General features: G+C 39.7%; 1 protein-coding gene across 1 annotated transcript in view; it reads left to right on the top strand.

Annotated features, from left to right (window-relative positions):
• TMEM132D (transmembrane protein 132D) overlaps window positions 1-20,383 on the top strand; it is a 1,072,445-nt gene that overhangs the window by 896,747 nt on the left and 155,315 nt on the right. Inside the window, exon 5 of the mRNA XM_001378917.3 lies at window positions 9,602-9,745. Coding sequence (XP_001378954.2) covers window positions 9,602-9,745 — 144 coding nt within the window. The remainder of the gene's footprint in view (window positions 1-9,601; window positions 9,746-20,383) is intronic.

Here is a 20,383-nt window from a genome sequence, read left to right as displayed (position 1 = left end):
CCTGAGGGAAACTTCAGTTTTTCTTGCCATTAAACAGATCCATAGAGGAACCCAGCTCCAAGACCTAACTGATTAAATTGGTTTAAATGTGACTTATGTATCCCTGGTGATAAGGCAGAATGTCCAGGTCTGTTTATTTAAATAACAATAATAATATTTTTAAAATATAATAGAGTGAGTATATTAATGAGAAGCTGTTTGGCTTAGTGGATAGAGGGCTCTTCTTAGAGTCTGGCCAACACAGATCTTCAGAAAATAATTAAGTGAGACCTCTGAACAAGTCATCATCATTTAATCTCTCAGTGGTCCAGGTGGCCCAGTGAATGGAACCTGGAATCAGAAAGATTCATCTTTGTGAAGACACTTCCTAGTTGTGTCACTCTGGGTGAGTCACGTAACCCAGTTTGCCTCAGTTTCCTTATCTGTCAAATGAACTGCAGAAGGAAATAGCAAACTAGCTGTGTCACTCTGGGCAAATCACTTAACCCACTTTGTCTCAGTTTCCTCATCTGCCAAATGAATCGGAGAAGGAAATAGCAAACTGCTCCAGTTTCTCTGCCAAGAAAACACCAAATGGGGACATGACTGAAAAGACTAAAGAGCAACAATTTAAGAACTCCCTGTTCCATAGCTGCCTGGGTCACCAAGGGCTGAAGCTGACTTAGTTGTTAGTAGTCTGTATCAGAGCTAGAACTTGAACCTAGATCTTCTTAACTCCCAAACTGGCCCTTTATCTTCTTGCTTGCTGCTTACCATTTTTTGTTAATTCAACTTCAGGTCATCTCCCATCATTCCATTTTACAGATAAACAAATTGAGGTCGACGATCATTAAAATGATCTGTTCAAAGTTCCTCTGAATTCTAGTAATAAAATCTTAAGGAAATATTCTCCTTCCATGCCTCCCTCCCCACCATATGTGTCCTGATCCACTATTTTACAAGGTTTACTCTCTGAAAATTCTTACAAATGTCTTCCCTGGGAGCCTCAGGCTAGCCTCTGACCCCTTCCTCATTGGAAATGCTGCTCTTGCGAATAAAACCCAAATAAAAAACCAGTTTAAGCTGCCAGTAAATCCTGATCTCTCCTTTCCTCAAATGGTCTTTGTTCACATATTCCCTCCCAGGGAAGTAAATGATTTGAATCCGCTTAGCTGCTTTGAAGTTGATTTGATGGGACTGCTCTCTAGTGATTGGCTCATCCCTAGTCCTCTTCCAAGCTGGTCTTTGATCCCAAGTAATGCTCTACGTGCACCCCTATGAAGAAAAATAATATTCAACCATGGCTCAGCCATAGTCATTTGATGGGACTCATCTCCCCACATTTAATAGGAATGTCACAAATCATGTGTTTCTAATACTTTAATTTAGAGAAAATACCCAACTGAGAAAATAGAAACAATTATTTTTTCATTTCTTTTTTCCTCTTTGTGGACTTTCTAAGATTTCTGGATCAGTGTGAAAATTTTATATTAAAATGAATGGGCAGCCATAATATTTTGTTTTTCTTTTTTATTTCTTTTTTTAAAATTTTATGTTTGATTGTTACAATAATGGAATCTGACTCATGAATAGAGAGAATACTTAATGAAGCTCATTCATTTTCTTGTATAATTTATAGATTTTTTCCCCCAAAAAAAAGATTCAATTGTTTCACATCCCTCTCCTTTATACCTGCCATGTTCTAGCCATGCTGGTTCCCATACTGGCCCCCAAACTTAAGGTCATAGAATCATAGGTTTAGAACCAGAGAAACTTTACCTTGGAGTGCCTTGCTTCCAATTTTCTGCTTTCACAGATAAGGAAACTGAGGCAAGGAAGGAGTGTTTAGTGACTATATCATATGAATGGCAGTTGAGGAAACCAAATCTCCCTTCTGCTCCCCTACCACCTACTTGTAGATTCCATGTTGCTTCCTGTGATCAATTCCTGGAGAACATGGTTTGATTTTATCTTCATTTCCCCAATGGTTAGAGCATTTCCTGGGATATAATAGGTATTAAAAAAATTAAAAACCTTTACCTTCTGTCTTAGAATCAATACTGTGTGTATTGGTTCTAAGACAGAAGAGCAGTAAGGGCTAGGCATTGGGGGATAAGTGACTTGCCCAGGGTCACATAGCTAGAAAGTGTCTGAGGCCATCTCTGGGCTTGCCTCTCCACTGAGCCACCCAGATGCCCCCATATAATAAGGGTTTTTTTTAATGCTTGGTTTTTGATAGTTTATGTTCAGAAAATTTGTCACTAATCTCTCTCCTCTCTGGACCTATCACCCAGAGAGAGTCTCATCATTTCTGCCCCCTTAGACTGTTGTAAGATAGTATTTTTTTTAAACCTTCAACTTCTATCTTAGAATCAATATTGTGTATCAGTTACAAGGTGGGTAAGCAATAAAGGGAAGGTAATGAGGATTAAGTGATTTGCCCAGGATCACACAGCTAAGAAGTATCTGAGGCATATTTGAACCCAGGACCTCCCATCTCTAGACCTAGCTCTCAATCCACTGAGCCACCCAGGTGTCTCTCTGCAAGATAGAGGGTTTTTTTGTTTTTTTTAAAGATATTTTTATACCAATTACATCTTATAACAATTTTCCACAGAAGTTTTCTGAAATTACATGATCCAAAAATGTCTCCTTCCTTCCTTTCCTTCCCCTTTCCCAAAGCTGGCAAGCAATTTGATCTGAGTTATATGTGTTAGCACACAAAACATATTTCCATATTATTCATTTTTTGTAAGAGAATAATCATATAGACCCCAAACCTCCAAATAAATATCCAAATAAACTAAAGGGGAAAACCACATGCTTTGATCTGCATTCCAGCTCCAATAATTCTTTGTCTGGAGGTGGATAGCAATCTTTGTCATACGTCCCTCAGTATTGTCCTGGATCATTGTATTACTGAGACTATCCAAGTCCTTCACAGCTAATCATCACACAATATTGCTGTTACTGTGTACAATGTTCTCCTGGTTCTGCTTATTTCACTCCCTGCGAGATAGTTGTAACTAATTTTCTCCTTTCCATTCTCTCCCCATTCTAATCTATCCCTCACACGACAGTCACAATAATCTTTCCCAAAGATCTAGGCATCGGGTAGCTAAGTGGTGTAGTAGATAGAATGCCAGACTTGGAGTCAAGAAGACTCATCTTCCTGAGTTCAAGTCTGGCCTCAGACACTTCCTAGCTACAGGACCTTGGACAAGTCACTTAACCCTGTTTGCCTCAACTTGCTCCTCTCTAAGGAATGGCACGCATCCAGTATCTTTGCCAAGAAAACTAACCTAACCATAAGAGCTGTCCAAAAGTGAAATGGGCTGCCCAGAGAGGTGGAATCCTCTTAGAAGGCTACCAATAGGCACTGAATAACTTTGTATTGTGTGTATTATAGTAGGGATTATTTTAGTCTATGTGTTGGGCTAGAAGTGATGTCTAACTCTCAAATTCTGTGATTCACTATCTGTTTTATAAACTTGAGAACTTATATATGTATATAAGTGTATATGCAGCTATAAATACATAACTTTATTTATATAGACATATATGTACATTCATTAATACAGCATGTATGATATAAATACAATATCCATCAAGAAGGCAAGGAAGAAAAAGCCCCTGAATCTAGCAACTATTTCTTTGTTCTTTGAAGGGAAAGAGGCCCCTTTTTTAATCACTAAGCTTTTGGAAGGCTGGCGACCCTGGAAGAGACAAAAGACCAAAACTGTAAAATCTGGAAGCTTCCTTACCAATCCCCAACAAGATCTCACAAGACAGAATAAAACATTCCATTCCAAGCATAAGAATACACTGGGGACAGATGGACCTTCCACTGCCAGTCAGTGTTCCTCCTAGGCCCCCTGCCTCTTGTGTTCTCAGAATCTCCAAATATTTAAAAGACAGTCTTGACTTTTTTTCTGGTCCCTGAGAAAGTCTTCCCCTTTCTATCAGCCTACAAAATGCCTCTTCCTGACATGTGATAAGGCCAGGTTGTTGCAATTTCATTGGTTTCTTTTACAGGCATCCATCGGAAATATTCCTGATTTGGTTTCAGACTACCACAATAAAGTGAATCACGTGAATTTTTTGGTTTCCCAGTGCATGTAAAATTTATCTTTTTACTATTCCGTAGTCTACTATGTATGCAATAGTATTATGTCTAAAAAAACAATGTCCACACCTTAATTTAAAAATATTTCATTATGCACGTGCTTTCTTACTTGTATTTTCTTAAATTCTTGATCTTAAATAAACCTCTAAAAATATAAAAAAATAATATTTCATTGCTAACCATTATCGGAGCCTTCGGCAAGATATAATCCTTTTGCTAGTGGAGGGTCTTCCCTCAGTCTCATCCTGATCAGGGTGATTGATGCTGTGACAATTTTTAAAATTTGAGAACAGAGATTGAATCTTCCTTTTATTTGTACACTATGAAACCATTGTACGGCTTTTAATTGGTATAATTTCAATATTTTTGTGTCTCGGGGAGTAGGGTGGCCCGAGGAAAGGTAGTGAGATAGAGGTGAGGAAGAGAGGTAGGGAAAGAGCAGTCAGAACATAGCAACTTTTATCGATGGAGGTCATCATTTTATATGGCCATCCATGGTTCATGGCCTCCTAAAACAATTACAAGTGTAACCTCAAGGATCACTGATCCCCAATCACCATGACAGATATAATAATACTGAAAAGGTTTGAAAGATTGTGAGAATGATCAAAATGTAATGCAGAGACATGATGAGAGCTCATGCTGTTAGAAAAATGGCATTGCTTGACTTGGTTGTTGCAGGGATGCCACAAGCCCTCAATTTTTAGAAAAATGCCATATCTGCAAAGTGTATAAAACAAAGTATACCTTTATTTGTAAAGGACTTAGGGCTTTAGTCTGCTGGGCAGAGGGAAGGAAGAGAGAAGCTGGACTCTGTTCAATTGTGTGACAAGCTCTTTCTGATCCCCGACCTTTGGATAATGGAGATCTCTATCGTTCCTTAACCTGCCCAAAGGCAACTGGAAGAAGCATCTCTTCCTCCTGCTACTGTTTCTATCTCATATTTTGTTTCTTTGACCCACAGTCAAATGAGGTCAAGCTAAGAACCCAGAACAAGATCCATTTACCAAAGAAGATGTGAATCACTGGTGGGGACCCAGGAGGCTTTCAGAATTTCTCTGAACTCAAAGAGAGACTTTTCAAAAGCTTCTTCATCACCCAAGCAAAAGGCTTATTTGTCAGGATAGGAGGGGAAAAAAGGACAATATCTTGAGTTGACATGGAAGATGGCACCAGCCTCCCCAGAAGACATTTTCCTTGCTCTAGGGCTACAGGAAACAATTGAATGAACTGGCAAATGATTAGATTGGCATTGCTGCTGTGATATTTAATAATGGCTTGAGTTTATGTCATGCTTTAAGATTTGAAAAGCTTTTTCACAATTTAATTTCATGATAATCCTGTGAGATAGAAATAATTATTTTATATTTTCACAGTTGAGGAGACTGAGGCTCACAGAGATGAATGACTTCCCTAGGGTCATACAGCTATTAAGTTTCTGAGGACAGATTTAAACCCAGGAGATGTGGTACAATAGATTTCCCTGCCTCTTCTAGGTTCTGCATTCAAATCCCATCTCTGATGCTTACTCTCTACCTGACCTTAGGCAAGTCACTTAACCTCCATAGACCTTATTTTCCTCATGTGTAAAGGGAGGCAAAAATACTAGATGGCCTCAGAGGTACCTTCCAACTCTACACCTTGGAATTTCCGAGTGATAGGACTCAAGTTCAAATCCATCATTTCTTATGTGACCTTAGGTGAGTCATTATCCTCTCTTGGGTTCAAATGTGGTTGGAATAGATGATCTCTAAAATTCCTCCCAGCTCAAGACTGGGATCCTGTAATCCAAATATTCCTGGGTCCAGCACTATGCATTATGCCACCTTGCCTTCTGAGCATAAAGGCACTAAATAAATGGGAAAGTGGCTGGTGTGTTCTTGGAAGGAACAGCAATATAATTATTGGTAACAATCAATGGAGTGAGTACTAGGGAAAGGATGGAGCCACCCATATTGCATCTCATATTCTTTCCACATAAATCATCATTCTGCAGTCTGGGGATGCTCATAGGGTCTCTCTCCATCTACATTTAAGGATCATCTTGGCCCCTAGTCTCACACACTGTATTAACCAGATTTAGGAAAATTGATGATAATGAAAGCTATTTTCAAATCCCAACTGGCACTGTTCATCTGAACTGTAACGGCAGAAATTATTCATTCCTTTGCACTAGCTGTCTTCCATTCCTGCAGTGCTCTCCCTCCTCCTCCAGAGCAGGCTCTGGCTTGCCTGGTTTCCTTCAGCTTCCAACTAAAATCCCACCTTCTGTAAGAAGTTATTCCTTGTCCTGTCCCTTTTCCCTAACACTTCCTTTTGAGACTGATATAATTGTTGGTTGCAGAGGATGGTAATTTGGGCCAGTAATCTGGTTTGGGAAGGCTACCCAAGCCCAGGGCAGGAAGAGCCAGAGCCTGAGCTAATAAACACAGACCACTATATAGCACAGGGACGGTTGGTTGTATTTAATAAACAAGGGAAGGTGAAAAGGGGATTTGGGATAATCTAAACTAAGATCAATCTACCTATACCCACCAGATCTAAATATCCCTTCACAGGGATTTCTTCTTAGTGAACTCCCTACTCTAATTCTCTTTAACTCCCAAATCTCCAGTGCCTGATCTTAACTAAAACCCTCAACTAAACCCCCCATTGTTGGATTTAAGGAAAGGGTCTGTGTAAGGCTTTGCTAGGGCCAGGGAAGGTCTTAGATCCAAAAAGGATCCAGACTCAATCTCACAAGCACTGCAGATGGATCAGGTTCACCAGAAACTGTCTCAATGAAATACTACAAGCAAACAGGAATCAGGAAAGGACAGGATTAGCCACCAAGGAAATTTGGAGCCACCACACCCAGAGATTCTCCAGAGAGCCCCCTAATAGCCTTGGTCCCAGCCTAACCCTCCTTCAAAATCCCAGAATCTTCCTGCTGATCTCATGCCACTTCTCTCTGCAAAGCTCTCCACTTTCCTTACAAGACTGGCTTCCATTTACACATATATGACATGATGCATCTGATATATCATATCTAATATATCATATCAAATATGATATATCATATCGTGTAATATCCTATCATATAATATCATATCGTGTTATATCATGCCATATAATATAATATAAACACATATATCTGTTTCTGTATGTACCAACCAACCAACCAACATGTAATGAATATAGAGATGTATTTGCATATTGTCCTTGCTACAACGTGAGCTCTTTAAAGCTAGGAACCATATTTTTACCTTTCTTTGTGTTTCCAGCTATGAAACTGATTATTGATTATCCATTAGTGATTTGTAGTTAAGTTTTATTAATCATAATAGTAACCATTATATTCAAATTTTACCATTGTAGCCAAGTTTTAAAGAATATTACTCTGTAGGTCTAATGCCCAGCCCTTATTTAGAAAGCAAACCAAAATGTCAGTTAACAAGATAAGGAAGATAGATGGAAGATGGGTTAACCTGATCTCAAGATGGTCACCTAGTACTCCATTAGTACAGAAGGAACCTTCCGGAGAATATTACAGAAAGTTGACTAAGTCTAAGCCCCACTTCATAAAACCTTGGAAAATCCCTGGTCTGGGAGGGCGCTGTGGGGTTGGTTCTTATAAGAGGATATTAGCGGAAATAGGTCTTGATCAACGACACATGTTAAACCCAGTGGAATTGTGCATCAGATACGGGACAGGGGGAAGGGGAGGGAAAGAACATGAGTCTTGTAACCATGGAAAAATTTTCTAAATCATCTAATTAAATAAAATTTTCAAAAAAAAAAAATAAGAGGATATTAGACTAATTTGGTTTTTCCAGTCACTAACGATGCCAAGAGAATGCTGATTTAATTCGGGTTTTCTGATCACTACGATGGGTGAAGACTCACAAGTGGTCAGATAGTGTTATTAAGAACCAGTCATGCACATGTAAAATCCAGTGGAACTGCTTGTTGGCTACAGGAGGGAGGAGAGAGGAGGGGATGGAAAGAACATGATTCATGTAACCATGGAAAAATATTTTAAATTAATTAATTTAATAAATAAACTTTAAAACAAAAAAAAGAACCAGTCATGGTGGGAGCACAGATCGGTGCCCCAATAAATTGAGAATGTGAATAATGAAATAGAGAATAATGAATACTAAATAAATAGGTGGCTCAATGAATTGAGAGCCAGGAGGAAATGGTTTTAAATTTGCCCTCAGACACTTCCTAGCTGTGTGACCTTGGGCAAGTTGATTAATCCCCATTGCCTAGCCCTCACAGTTCTACCTGAATATACAGTATTGATTCTAAGATGGAAGTTAAGAGTTAAAAAAAAAAGAACCAATCACAATCCTAGTATCTGAACCTTATAAAATCATTAAATTGTATAAAAGATCTATTCTAACCCAATTAAAGGTCTTTGATTACTACGGGATCATTGTCTGCTATTATTAGCAACCACTAACTTTTCCAATAAATAGATAAGCTCAGACTCTTTGTGCCTCAGTCTCTCATTAATGAAGATTTATTGCAACACAGCACTTAACAAAGTGCCTGGCACATAGTAGTGCTTTAAAAATTCTTGTTAACTCACTGCTCCTAGAGAAGAGTATCCAGAATTTTTCATCAGATATTCATACATGTCTTTTGGTTTGTTGTGGGATGGGTTTTTTTTTTTCAGTCCTGATTGTTTATTATCCATGTTTGGCATTTGCCTTGTGAAAACACCCTCCATGAATGCTGATCAACACCTGCTTTGCAATTTAGAGCCTGGGGCACTGAAGGCTTAAATGACTCAAATGATATGGACCCACAGTTAGCATATGTTGGAAGCCAGACTCAAACCTAGGTCTTCCTGACTCTCATCATGTGGCTGTCTATCATGTAGCTGCTCTAGCTACTATTATTAGAGCAGAAAGATGACCCCAGCTATGGGACCTTGCCCTAGCATGGGAAGAAGGGATGGAGTGGAAGTTCCCAAAGAAGAAACAGATCAGTTTCCAGTTCCCAGTCTGGTTTGGGTGATGGATTAGTCATATTCCATGTAACCCATAGTCCATTTGGACATATAAGCAAATCTGACATCAATAAGATTGGTCCCTATGTAGATTTTTCAGGGGAGGGGACATTTCTTAGAGTCCAGAAACAATATGAGTTTTGTAGACTGATATATCTGCTTATGCAGAAACTCCTTCCCCTTCCTTGGGTCTATCCATGATCTTATATTTTGTTGAACTAATTTAGGGCCGTTCTTTTCTTTGGTCTTTGGTGTGTAGACACTTTTCTTCTGTCATGTTCTTGGAGCTCCTTGTTAAGAATTTGAGTAATGACAGCTAATAATGACTGTACCTGTCACGTTAACCCCCATGGCTGACAGTGAGAGGCTTTCCAAGAAATAACACAAATTAGATTCCCTTTGCAGGGAGGGCCAAAAAAGAATGGAATTATCACATTTCAGGGGAAAGGTCATTCAGAGAAGGAGTGTAAAACCCAGGGCTTTGTTTGGTTTTCCAGGAAGCAGAAATCTTGAATACGGCCATTCTCACTGGGAAGACAGTGGCTGTGCCTGTAAAGGTGGTCTCTGTGGAGGAAGACGGCACTGTGACAGATCTTTTGGAGTCTGTGGAGTGTAGATCATCAGATGAAGATGTAATTAAGGTAGGTTGATATTTCTCTGTTCCCCATAGAAAACTACTGTCATGTCAGCGTAATTGTTCAATGACTGGATGGGTCTTTAGTTCCCATGGGGTTCATTTCCTACCATTTTCGTTATACAGTCATTAAAATCTAGAAATTGGCTCTTTGGCACAAAAGAAGAACTGAAAGTATTGAAAAAGCTTCTTTGGATGGTGTATTCTGTCTATTTGAAGATCTTGTGTGTCTCTTTGCTGTTCCAAGAAATACTTTGCAGCGATCTCCATTTTCCAATTTTATACACCAAAGTTCTATTTTTTTCTAGTTTGATTATTTCAGGAGTCATTATGTAGTATATATAGAATTTAGGGGTCTTTACCCAAACTTATACTCCTGCTGGCATATTGGGTGCCCAGATGTTGAGTACTAATCCCCTCAAAGTCCAGGGGTAGGGTTGGAGTGAGGGTGGTTTTCTAATTCTCAACAACCTCCACTGGTATGTTTCCCACTGTAGTTATCAGGTGATAACATTTAGTCAGCCAGACTTAATTAGCTTTTAGGGAAAAAAGGGTGGTATTTACTGCAGATAGCATAATTGGTATAAATATCCCCACAAAAGTCTGTGACACATTCTCCCACTAGTACTTGCAGAGAGAAGAGAAAAGTGGACCCAAATATTAGATAGCACATGATGTAAAGGGGAAATTCACAGCTCTTGGAAGTCACCTTTCTGGATTCCTCAAGTTGTTCCTCTTAGCTCTGGTTTAGCTTTTCTTCTTTCTTCTGGGCTTTTTTGTAGAGCCTTGAATTTACTTTCTTTACCTCAGCCAGCCATTGGTTCCTGATATGGACATTGCCATCAGTTGTTCCAAAGACTCAGGGAGGATAGTGACGGGAAAATGGGAAGTCTCAAATCCTCCTGATTTCTGAAGTTCATACTGATTCCCTCTCATCAAGGGCAGGGAAGAATGAGGTTTTCCTCTCTCACCAAAAATGGATCCTTTCAGGGTTTTGGTCAAAATATTCTTTTGGTTTGATGGTCACTTGAATCCCCAAATATTTGAATCCTCTTAATTCTAGTGCCTTCCCTCTGCTGATTATTTTCATTTATTGTATATATAGTGTTTCCCACTAAATTATAAGTTCCTTGAGGACAAGAGCCATCTTTAGCCTCTTTTTTTAACTCTAGTACTTAGTATAGTGCCTAGCAGATAATATGCACTTAATAAATGTATTGATTGCTTGGTTAAATTACAAATAGGTCCCAGGTTTTACATAGGCCAGAGAGTGTGATCCAGTCTTTCAGTCAATCCAATTATACTTTCTCTCACACCTAAGGCAGTTTCAAGGCCCCCTTCTTACCTAGTAAACAACTGAGGTGTACTCTACTTGTAAATGTATCCTTATACTCACAAAAACAAAAATGGCGCCCATGACATTAATATCCCTACCATGGGGCTCCTCTGGTTTGCCAGAGGCAAAGGTGGGGTCATCAGAGTGGTTTGGCATTTTGAGTCAGTGTTGTGATATGGCAACCTAGAAACTTAATGAATTCTTAGTCTACATTAATCAGAACACAGAGGCCAGGATTGGGGATGTGAGTGTTCTGCTGTTTGGGGCCCTCTGTGTTCAGTTTTGAACCCTACATTTCAGGACATATCATGATAAACTAGAGAGTAACAAGAGGAGGGGTCATTATGATGAAGAGCTTAAAGTTAATGCCACTAAAGGATTGGTTGAATGAGTTAAGGGTGATTCACCTAAAGGAGAGAAAACTTAGGGAGAAAACAGTTGCTGTCTTTAAATATAGCAATGTTAGGAAAGGATTAGACAGTTCTCTTTGACTCAAAGTAGAATAGAGGCAATGGAGGGATATTATGAAAAACCTAATGTAGGTTCGACATGAAATGTTGCCAATAACCAAAATGCCTATAGGTAGATGGATATCACAATGGATAGAGCCCAAGGGTCAAGAAAACCCTAAATCATATCCTGCCTCAGACACTTACTGGCTATATGGCCCTGGATATGTCATTTAACCCCTTTCTGCCTCTTTTGACTCAACTGTAAAATGGGGATAGTAATGGCACCCACTTTCTAGGGTTGTTATGAAAATCAAATACCATAATATTAAAACAGTGCCTAGCAAATGGTAGTTGCTTAATTATACTTATTTTCTGCCTTTTTTCCCTAGCTCCCTCTCTTCCTTCCTTCTATTATCCTAAAATATAACAGGCTACCTTGGGAGAAATGCTCCTCCTCCTCTTTGGAAAGCTATAAGAATGCTCTTGGGTGGCTACTTATGAGAATTATAAAAATAATTCTTAGTCAGGTACAGATTGAACTAGATGGCCTCTGAACTTCCTTTAACTGAGGAGGTCCCTGTAAAATAGGCTAGGAATATAATTGCAATGATTGCTATTATTTCTCTGTGCCAACATTTTGTGTCTCAAAGTATTCTCTAAAGATCAGGATCATGGAAGGCCATTACAGAGTTAGCATTAAATCAGTGCCTAGAGAGTTGGCTTTGGGTTAATAAACCCTGGGTTCAAGTATAATTGACTGTGTACCCTTGGACAAGTTATCTGACCTCTCTGAATCTACATTTGCTCTTCTTAAAATAAGTTGAAATAAATAGCTCTTAAGGTCATTTCCTGCTCCAAGTTTTTGATCCCAAGATCCCCTCAGCTTCCCAGGAGTCAAGCAATCCTCTGCACAAATGGGTTGTTCTGCATTGGTCAAGACTGTTTCCACACAGAAGAAATGATAAATCCAGGACCCCTTCCCCTTCCCAAAAAAGAACAGTTATTTAGAGCTCTGCTTTACAATTCATGTCAACTTAATAAAGCAAGAATCTATTTTTTTTGCATTTCTTACCAACCCACAGAATTCTATGTGAGCCAATGATGCCAACGGAGGACCAGCTCTAGTCCCTCATAAAAATGTATTTATTCTTCCTCTTAGCTGCTTCTTTCTCATTTGGGATCAAATGCAAAAATAATCCAAAATAAAACAGTGCTGAGAATATATTAAGAGATAGCCTTTTGAGTTTCCTTAATGCAGAGACTTTATAATAAACAGTATGCAGCTGGAGGCCAATGGGTTGGTGAAGGGAGCATCACTCTCTCCTAAGGACCAAATATGGTGGTGAATTTGGCCCAGTCTCAGCATCTAAAAGAGGTTTTGAACAAATGCGGCATACTTGCAAGACAAGACTACAGGGTGAGATCCTGTTGTTTTTTGTTGTTGTTTTTTTCCCTGCTCTTTCTTCAGATCTCATTCCAACTCCAAAACTGGGTGATTCTAATTTCAAGACTGAGGACTACAGTTGTCATGCCCACACTGTGTCCTTGTTTAACTGAGAGTCAGCAAGGTCTAGGGAAAAGAATGTTGGTTGGGTACCAAAGGAGTTAGGATCTGTTAGCCTCATCATGTGGTTCAAAAGACCACTGAACTTGGAGTCATGGAACCTGAGTTCCAATCCCAGCACTTCTACTTACAATCCAATCCAATAAAAATGTATTAAGCACCTACTGTTCCAAAGACTCTCTGGAAGCTGAGAACAATACCTAAAGGCTGAGGGTACAATTAATAAAAAGAAAGATTGTGTCTGCCAAAGGAGTTAATGAGCTAAACAGGAAAGACCAAACACAAAAGGAGATAGGAAAGGTTGGAGGCAATGGGATATCTGCTTCATGTATCTCTAGAGCTCCTACAAGGAAAAGAAATTAGCCTCATTCTGCTTGACCCCAGGGGGTAGAACCAAGAGCAATCGATATAAACTGCAGAGAGGAAGATTTAGGCTTAATGGACTGCCTTGAGAGGTGATGGGTTCTTCCAGTTGGAAGTCTTCAAGCAGCAATCAGAAAACTCCTTTCTGGTATAATCCAAAGGGGATTCACCTCATACAGGGATTGGATTAGATGACCCCTGAGATCCCTTGGCAACTCTCAAATTTGGTGATTCTGTAAAGGTAAGAGAAACAACAACAAAAATGAAATTATGTTAGTTGCCCAGATTATAGCCATATTGCCTGGGAAGTGCCAACTGGTTTCAAAGGAAAAGGCTTTGAATATTCAACCTTGTTTCATGGAAAACAGATGGTAACACGAGCTATCTTTAGGGTACAGCAACTATATTATAAACTCAAGTGATTCAAGAATCAGGAATTTCCACATGGGTCAATTAGGATGTGATTGGGGATGTAGACTCTAAATGCTCACTCTAGTGCAAATATTAATAAAATGGAAATAGATCTTGATCAATGACACATGTAAAACCCAGTAGAATTACTCATTGGCTATGGGAAGAGGTGGGAAGAGGGGAGGGAAAGAACTTGATTCTTGTAACCATGGAAAAATATTCTAAATTAATGAAGTAAAAATGTTCAATTAAAAAAAGAAGAATCAGTGATTCTTTGGTGTGAGAACTCCTTTGCTAGGAGTTTCAGCTTCTCTACAATTTATGGAAGAAAGATTCCTTACATCCTAGTGCTGAGTCTCTAAATTAAGCTAAACTGATCCTTTGACAATGGTAGTAGTAATAAAAATAATAATAATCATGTTTCTGTAGTACTATAAGGTTTACAAAGTATTTTTCACTTATTATATCCTTATTACCCCCATTTTACAGTTTAGGAAACTGAAGTAGAAAGCAGTGAAGAGATTTTTCCAGGTGAAATAGCTAGAAAATGTCTGAGGCTGGATTGGAAGTCAGTCTTTATTCTAAGTCTTAAACGCTATCTACTGTATCACTTTTCTACTAGTAATAACTAACATATATATGTGTATATATATATATATATAATACTTCAAGGTTTGAAAAGCACCTTATAAACAATTATTCATTTTATTCTTGCCACAACCATAGCAGATGGGTACTATTATCATCCACATTTTATAGTTGACAGAGAAGGCAGTGATTTGCCACAAGTTACACAGCTAGGAAGTGTTAGAACTCAAATTTTCCTAATTCCTGCTCCAGGGCTCTATCTACTGTGGACCAGCAGCAATAGGCATGCAATTTATCACTGGACCTATACTACTCCTTTTTTATTTCCTTTGAGTTTTCTTGGAGATGTTTTCATGTCATTATCTTTTTATTTTTTTTCCCCTTGTTCCTTGATCTTCCCTATCACTATACTAGCCTTTTTTATGGTCAGGTTATTTTTGTTGTTGTTGTTTTCTCATTATTCAGGCCTGTTCCTTGCCTTTGGATTTTATGTTATAGTTGGCTTCTGCTCATCCCAGGGGTATTGGGTGACTGGACTAAACTTCATACTTTTATGTCCTGTTGTTTTCACAACTAGGTCTGTATTCCTGCAGATTTTCAGAGATTCCAAAGTAGTATGATCCAAGTTTGATCTGGTCATTGCCCTGGTTCTTATCCAGATAGGACCCCTGCTTCCTAGAAACTTCAAGTACTCCTCTTCAGCCTGGAATTATTACTTAAAACTGGGTTGGGGGGAGCAGTTAGGTGGCTCAGTGAATTCAGAGCCAGGCCCAGAGATGGGAGGTCCTGGGTTCAAATCTGGCTTCAGACACCTCCTAGCTGTGTGACCCTGGGCAAGGCATTTACCACTCCTCTGCCTTGGAACTAATACACAGTATTGATTCTAAAATAGAAGGCAAGGGTTTAAAAAAAATTAGGTACTGGGCTAAGAGTTTCCAAATAATGCCCAATCCTATACCAGTGCTAGTATAGGGATCCATCTGGAATCTCTTTCTGACTCAGCGTTCAATATCCTTACAAACCGTGGACACTGGGTATTCCTTCTGGGTGTTACTGCCCCTGTTGCTTCAGCTGCCTTCCAGGACCACAGTCAGTACTGCTTCTACAAATGGGCCATTTCTCACCCCAGTAATCAAAGACCTCTCTATCTGTCCTCCTAAGCTAACCTGAGCTAGAAAAATGACCCATGACATTTTATTGATTATACCAGTCATAATCTAGTTCATCTTGCTTTTTTTTAGTTTGTTTTTTTTTCTTAATAATACATGTATAACTCAGATAGAACTGTTTTCAAGCTCCAGGAAGAGGGTGGGAAGGAGAAGGGAAACAGTTTGGATCATATAACTTCAGAAAACTTACATGGAAATTTTTTATTACAAATAATTGGTAAAATAAAATACCCTTATAATTTTTAATTGTTTTTTGAAAGGTGGGTTGGGAGAGCTCCCACCCCTTGCAACTATGTTCAAAACCTTTCTACCTTGGCAGGATCTAGAAGAACTTGGGCCAGTTACATAGCCTTGGAAATCCCAGAGTTGCCACCTCATCATAATGAAGTATAATAATAATAAATAATACATATTATAGATAATATGTTAAAGTTTTCAACACAACTGACATATATTATTACCTTATAATGAAACTATGAAGTAGAAACAACTCTCTCCATTTAACAGATGTGGAAACTGAGGCTCAATAAGGTTAAGTGACTTGCCTGTGGTCACATATTAAGTAATGGAAATGGGATTTGATCTAAGGTCTTCCTGATTCTTAGCCTAGCCTTCTAGCAACTATGACACATGACTGCATAATCAGAGAAAGACATTGATGGAAGAAGCATGTTGCATAAAAGGGGGAAGCATTGAATATGGATGCGTTAAGGTATAATTCAGTTATAATTCAATTGAACAAACATATATTGAGTATTTAGTATGTTCAATATGTTTCATTATATGCTGAGGATAGAAATAAGGGAGGGAGGGAGGGAGGAAGAGAAGGAAGGAAGGAAGGAAGGAAGGAAGGAAGGAAGGAAGGAAGGAAGGAAGGAAGGAAGGAAGGAAGGAAGGAAGGAAGGAAAGAATAAATGAAGGAATGAAAGAATGAAGGAGGGAGGGAGGGAGAAAAGAAAGAAGGAAGAAAGGAAGGAAGGAAGGAAAGAAGGAAGGAAGGAAGGAAGGAAAGGAGGAAGGAAGGAAAGAAGGAAGGAAGGAAGGAAAGGAGGAAGGAAGGAAAGAAGGAAGGAAGGAAGGAAGGAAGGAAGGAAGGAGGGAGGGAGGTAGGGAGGAAGGAAGGAAGGAAGGAAGGAAGGAAGGAAGGAAGGAAGGAAGGAAGGAAGGAAGGAAGGAAGGAAGGAAGGAAGGAAGGAAGGAAGGAAGGAAAGAAACATAATGCAAAGTTTATATTTTGGAGGGAATTGTTGGGAATTGGGGAAGGGTGGGTCTGAGGGAATGAGAGATACAACATATAATATAATTAAAAAGGAGATAGAGTTATAAAATCTGAAGAGACTACAATTAATTGACTGAATAAAGGTAGAAGATGGAAGATTACATACAGAGAACAACTAGCAACTAGTCTTAATAGAATAGAGAGCTCTGGAAGGAGAATCCCTCAAACTTAGCATTCAATTCCTACTTCTGCACCTTTGCACAGGCCATCTTCCCTGCCTGGAATGCTCTCCCTCTTTGTCTCCACTTCTTAGTATACCTAGCCTCCTTAATTACTGCACTTAGATGCTTCTTCCTTCCGGGAGCTTTTCCTGATGCTTTTATTTGTTAGTACTCCCCGGGGCTTCAGGCTTTCATGGGCATAGATATACCCAACAATTACTATGTCATACACCCCAGAAGATATGAAATTCCATGGTGTGGCAGACTATTGTATATTTCATCTTTGGATCCTCAGCAGCTAACATGGCTCCTTACTCAAAGCAGGCATTCGATAAATGGTCATCGGATCATTTTACTGAAATCATATGAAATAAGATCTCAAAGCAGGGAAAGGGGGTGTAAACCAAATAGTGGAAGCCTGAGGAGTTTGCATTGTAGTCTAATGGTAATAGGGAACCACTGAAAGTTTTTGAGTAGAGGAGTCAATTTGATTTCTGAATAGAGAACAGATTGGAGAAGTGAGATAAAGTAGAACTAATTAGGAGACTATTGCATTAGTCCAAGGTAAAGTGCATACCGCATGAATTTTTCTGAGGCATTAAAAAGTCATGCTAAGTAATACATGCAGAAGGAAAACTGGCAAAAACTCTAATATTTTTCTTTTAAGCCCAAGGCTAAGATGTTAGCATTTTGCATGAGAATTTGGGGCCAAAGCTTCCATTGGCACTAATATAAGTCACACAGCTACAGCCCTGTACATCACATGGAAAATGTTCTCTAAGTGTCTAATATACCTGCTGTGATTCAGACCTCACTTTATAACAGGAAATCTCATTAATGAAGATAGAGGAAGATAATTAGTACCCAGCCTGGAGCTTGTTCCTATTATGATAATCCCTGTTCTCTGATAATATGGAGCTGAAATTAATAAGGGAAAAGAGTTCCAGAAATGTACCTGTACAACACGGGGCTAAAGGTTGGAGCAGTGATCAGAGTCTTGGACTTGGAGTCAGAGGTCTTGACTTCTGCTCCTAACTCTTCCACTCACCCCCTATGAGAGCTTAGGAGAGGGGCATCAGAGAGCTAAGGGCACAATGGATAGAGATTTAAGCCTGGAGTCAAGAAGAACTGAGTTGGGGGGGGGGTAGCTAGGGAACTCAGTGGATAGAGAGCCAGACCAAGAGATGGGAGATCCTGGGTTCAAATTTGGCCTCAGACACTTCCTATCTGTATGACCTTGGACAAGTCCCTTCACCCCCATTGCCTAACTCTTCCCACTCTTCTGCTTTGGAACCAATACTTAGTATTGATTCTAGGACAGAAGGTAAGGGTTTAAAAAAAATAACTGAGTTCAAATCAGCCTTAGATGCTTACTGGCTGCATGACCCAGACCAAGTCACTTAACCTCTGTCTGCCTCCTCACTTTCCTCAACTAGCAATAGCTCCTCCCTCATAGGATTGTGATGAGGATCAAGTGATATAACATTTGTGAAGTGTTTAGCATAGTGCTTGGCATATAGAAGATGATTATTAAATATTTATTCCTTTCTTCCTATCTGAGCCTCAGTCTCCTCATTTTTATAAAATGAAGTGATTATAGTAGGTGAATTTTAAAATCATGAGTCACCATGGTGCAGAGTGATAGGTTCAGAATCAAGCGTCCTGGGTTCAAATGCAATACAATCACTGACTGTGTTACTTTGGGCATCTCCCTTCACCTCTCTAGGCCTTAATTTCTTTTCTGGAAAATGAGACCACTGGAAGAAATGATTTCTGGGGTCCCCTCAAGGACACGAAGTCTATGATCCTATGATTAAGTTAAGGCTGTTCTCAAGTCCAAAGGGAAGCCTTTATTCTCCATCACCTCTTCTTTTCACAGTTGCATGAAAGCTGTGGGTGTAGGGGCTGTCCCTTCCATCTAGTCTGCTGGGGTTATGGTCATAGACTTGGCTAAAGAAGCCTCCTTCACCACTCTCCCCTAGGCAACCTCCAGCCCCCCATACCCTGTGAGAGACAACATTGCTACTAGGAGAGAACAACTGAGCCAAGGGGCAGACTATAGATAGAAGGGAAAAACCCAAGACCTCATTAGTTTCTCCTACAAAACTAGGTGAGACAGAAACCTAGAGACAAAGAGAGAGACAGAGACAGAAGGAGAGAAAGGCAGGGAGGGAGAGAGGGAGGGAGAGAGACAAGGAGAGTCAGAAAGGATAAAAGAGGCAGGGGAATAGAAGAGAGAGACAGACAGACAGACAGTCAGAGACAGAAACAGAGAAACCGAGGGATAGGAGACAGAGACCGAGTGGGAAGAGAAGAGTGAAAAAGTGAAAGAGACAGAAAAAGAAAGAGAAAGGCAATCTGAGAAACAGGGGAGAGGAAAGGAACAGAGAAATAGAGAATGAAGAAAAGAGAAAGGAATAGAAAAACAGAGAGGTGAGAAAGAGGAAGAGAGGGAGACAGAGAAAGACAGAGAAAGAAAAAAGAAACAGGGATAGAGAGAAGAGGGAGGGAGAGAGACAGAAAAGAGATAGAGAAATAGAGACAGAGGAGAGGAAGAGAGAGAGGGAGATAGTGAAAGTCAGAGAGATAGAGAGGGAAGAAAAGAGCTAGAGATACAGAGAGACAGAGGAGAGGAAGAGAGGGAGGGAGGGAGACAGTGAGAGAGAGACAGAGAAGGAAGAAAAGAGATAGAGATACAGAGAGTCAGTAAGAAAAAAGAGAGAAACAGGGAGAGAGAGGAGAGGAAAAATGGAGGGAGAAAGACAGAAAAGAGATAGAGAAATAGAGAGAGACAGAGAAGAGGAAGAGAGGGAGGGACATAGTGAAAGACAGAGAGATAGAGAGGAAAGAAAAGAGAGAAACAGAGAGAGAGGAGAGGAAGAGAGGGAGGGAGGGAAACAGTGAAAGAGAGACAGAGAAGGAACAAAAGAGATAGAGAAACAGAGAGAGACAGAAAAGAGGAAGAGAGGGAGGAAGGGAGACAGTGAAAGATAGAGAAGGAAGAAAAGAGAGAAACAGAGAGAGACAGAGAAGAGGAAGAGAGGGAGGGAAATAGTGAAAGACAGAGAGATAGAGAGGGAAGAAAAGAGGTAGAGAAACAGAGAGAGGAGAGGAAGGGAGGGAGGGAGACAGTGAAAGAGAGACAGAAGGAAGAAAGGAGATAGAGAAACAGAGACAGAGAAGAGGAGGAGAGGGAGGGAGATAGTGAAAGATGAGAGAAAGAGAGAGAAGAAAAGAGATAGAGAAACAGAGAGAGAGGAGAGGAAGGGAGGGAGGGAGACAGTGAAAGAGAGACAGAAGGAAGAAAAGAGATAGAGAAACA

Source organism: Monodelphis domestica, chromosome 3 (genome assembly GCF_027887165.1).
Source record: "Monodelphis domestica isolate mMonDom1 chromosome 3, mMonDom1.pri, whole genome shotgun sequence".
In the NCBI taxonomy this organism is placed as follows: domain Eukaryota; kingdom Metazoa; phylum Chordata; class Mammalia; order Didelphimorphia; family Didelphidae; genus Monodelphis; species Monodelphis domestica.
Note: the sequence above shows the minus strand (reverse complement) of the source record. Positions and strands in the feature narration are given on the sequence as shown.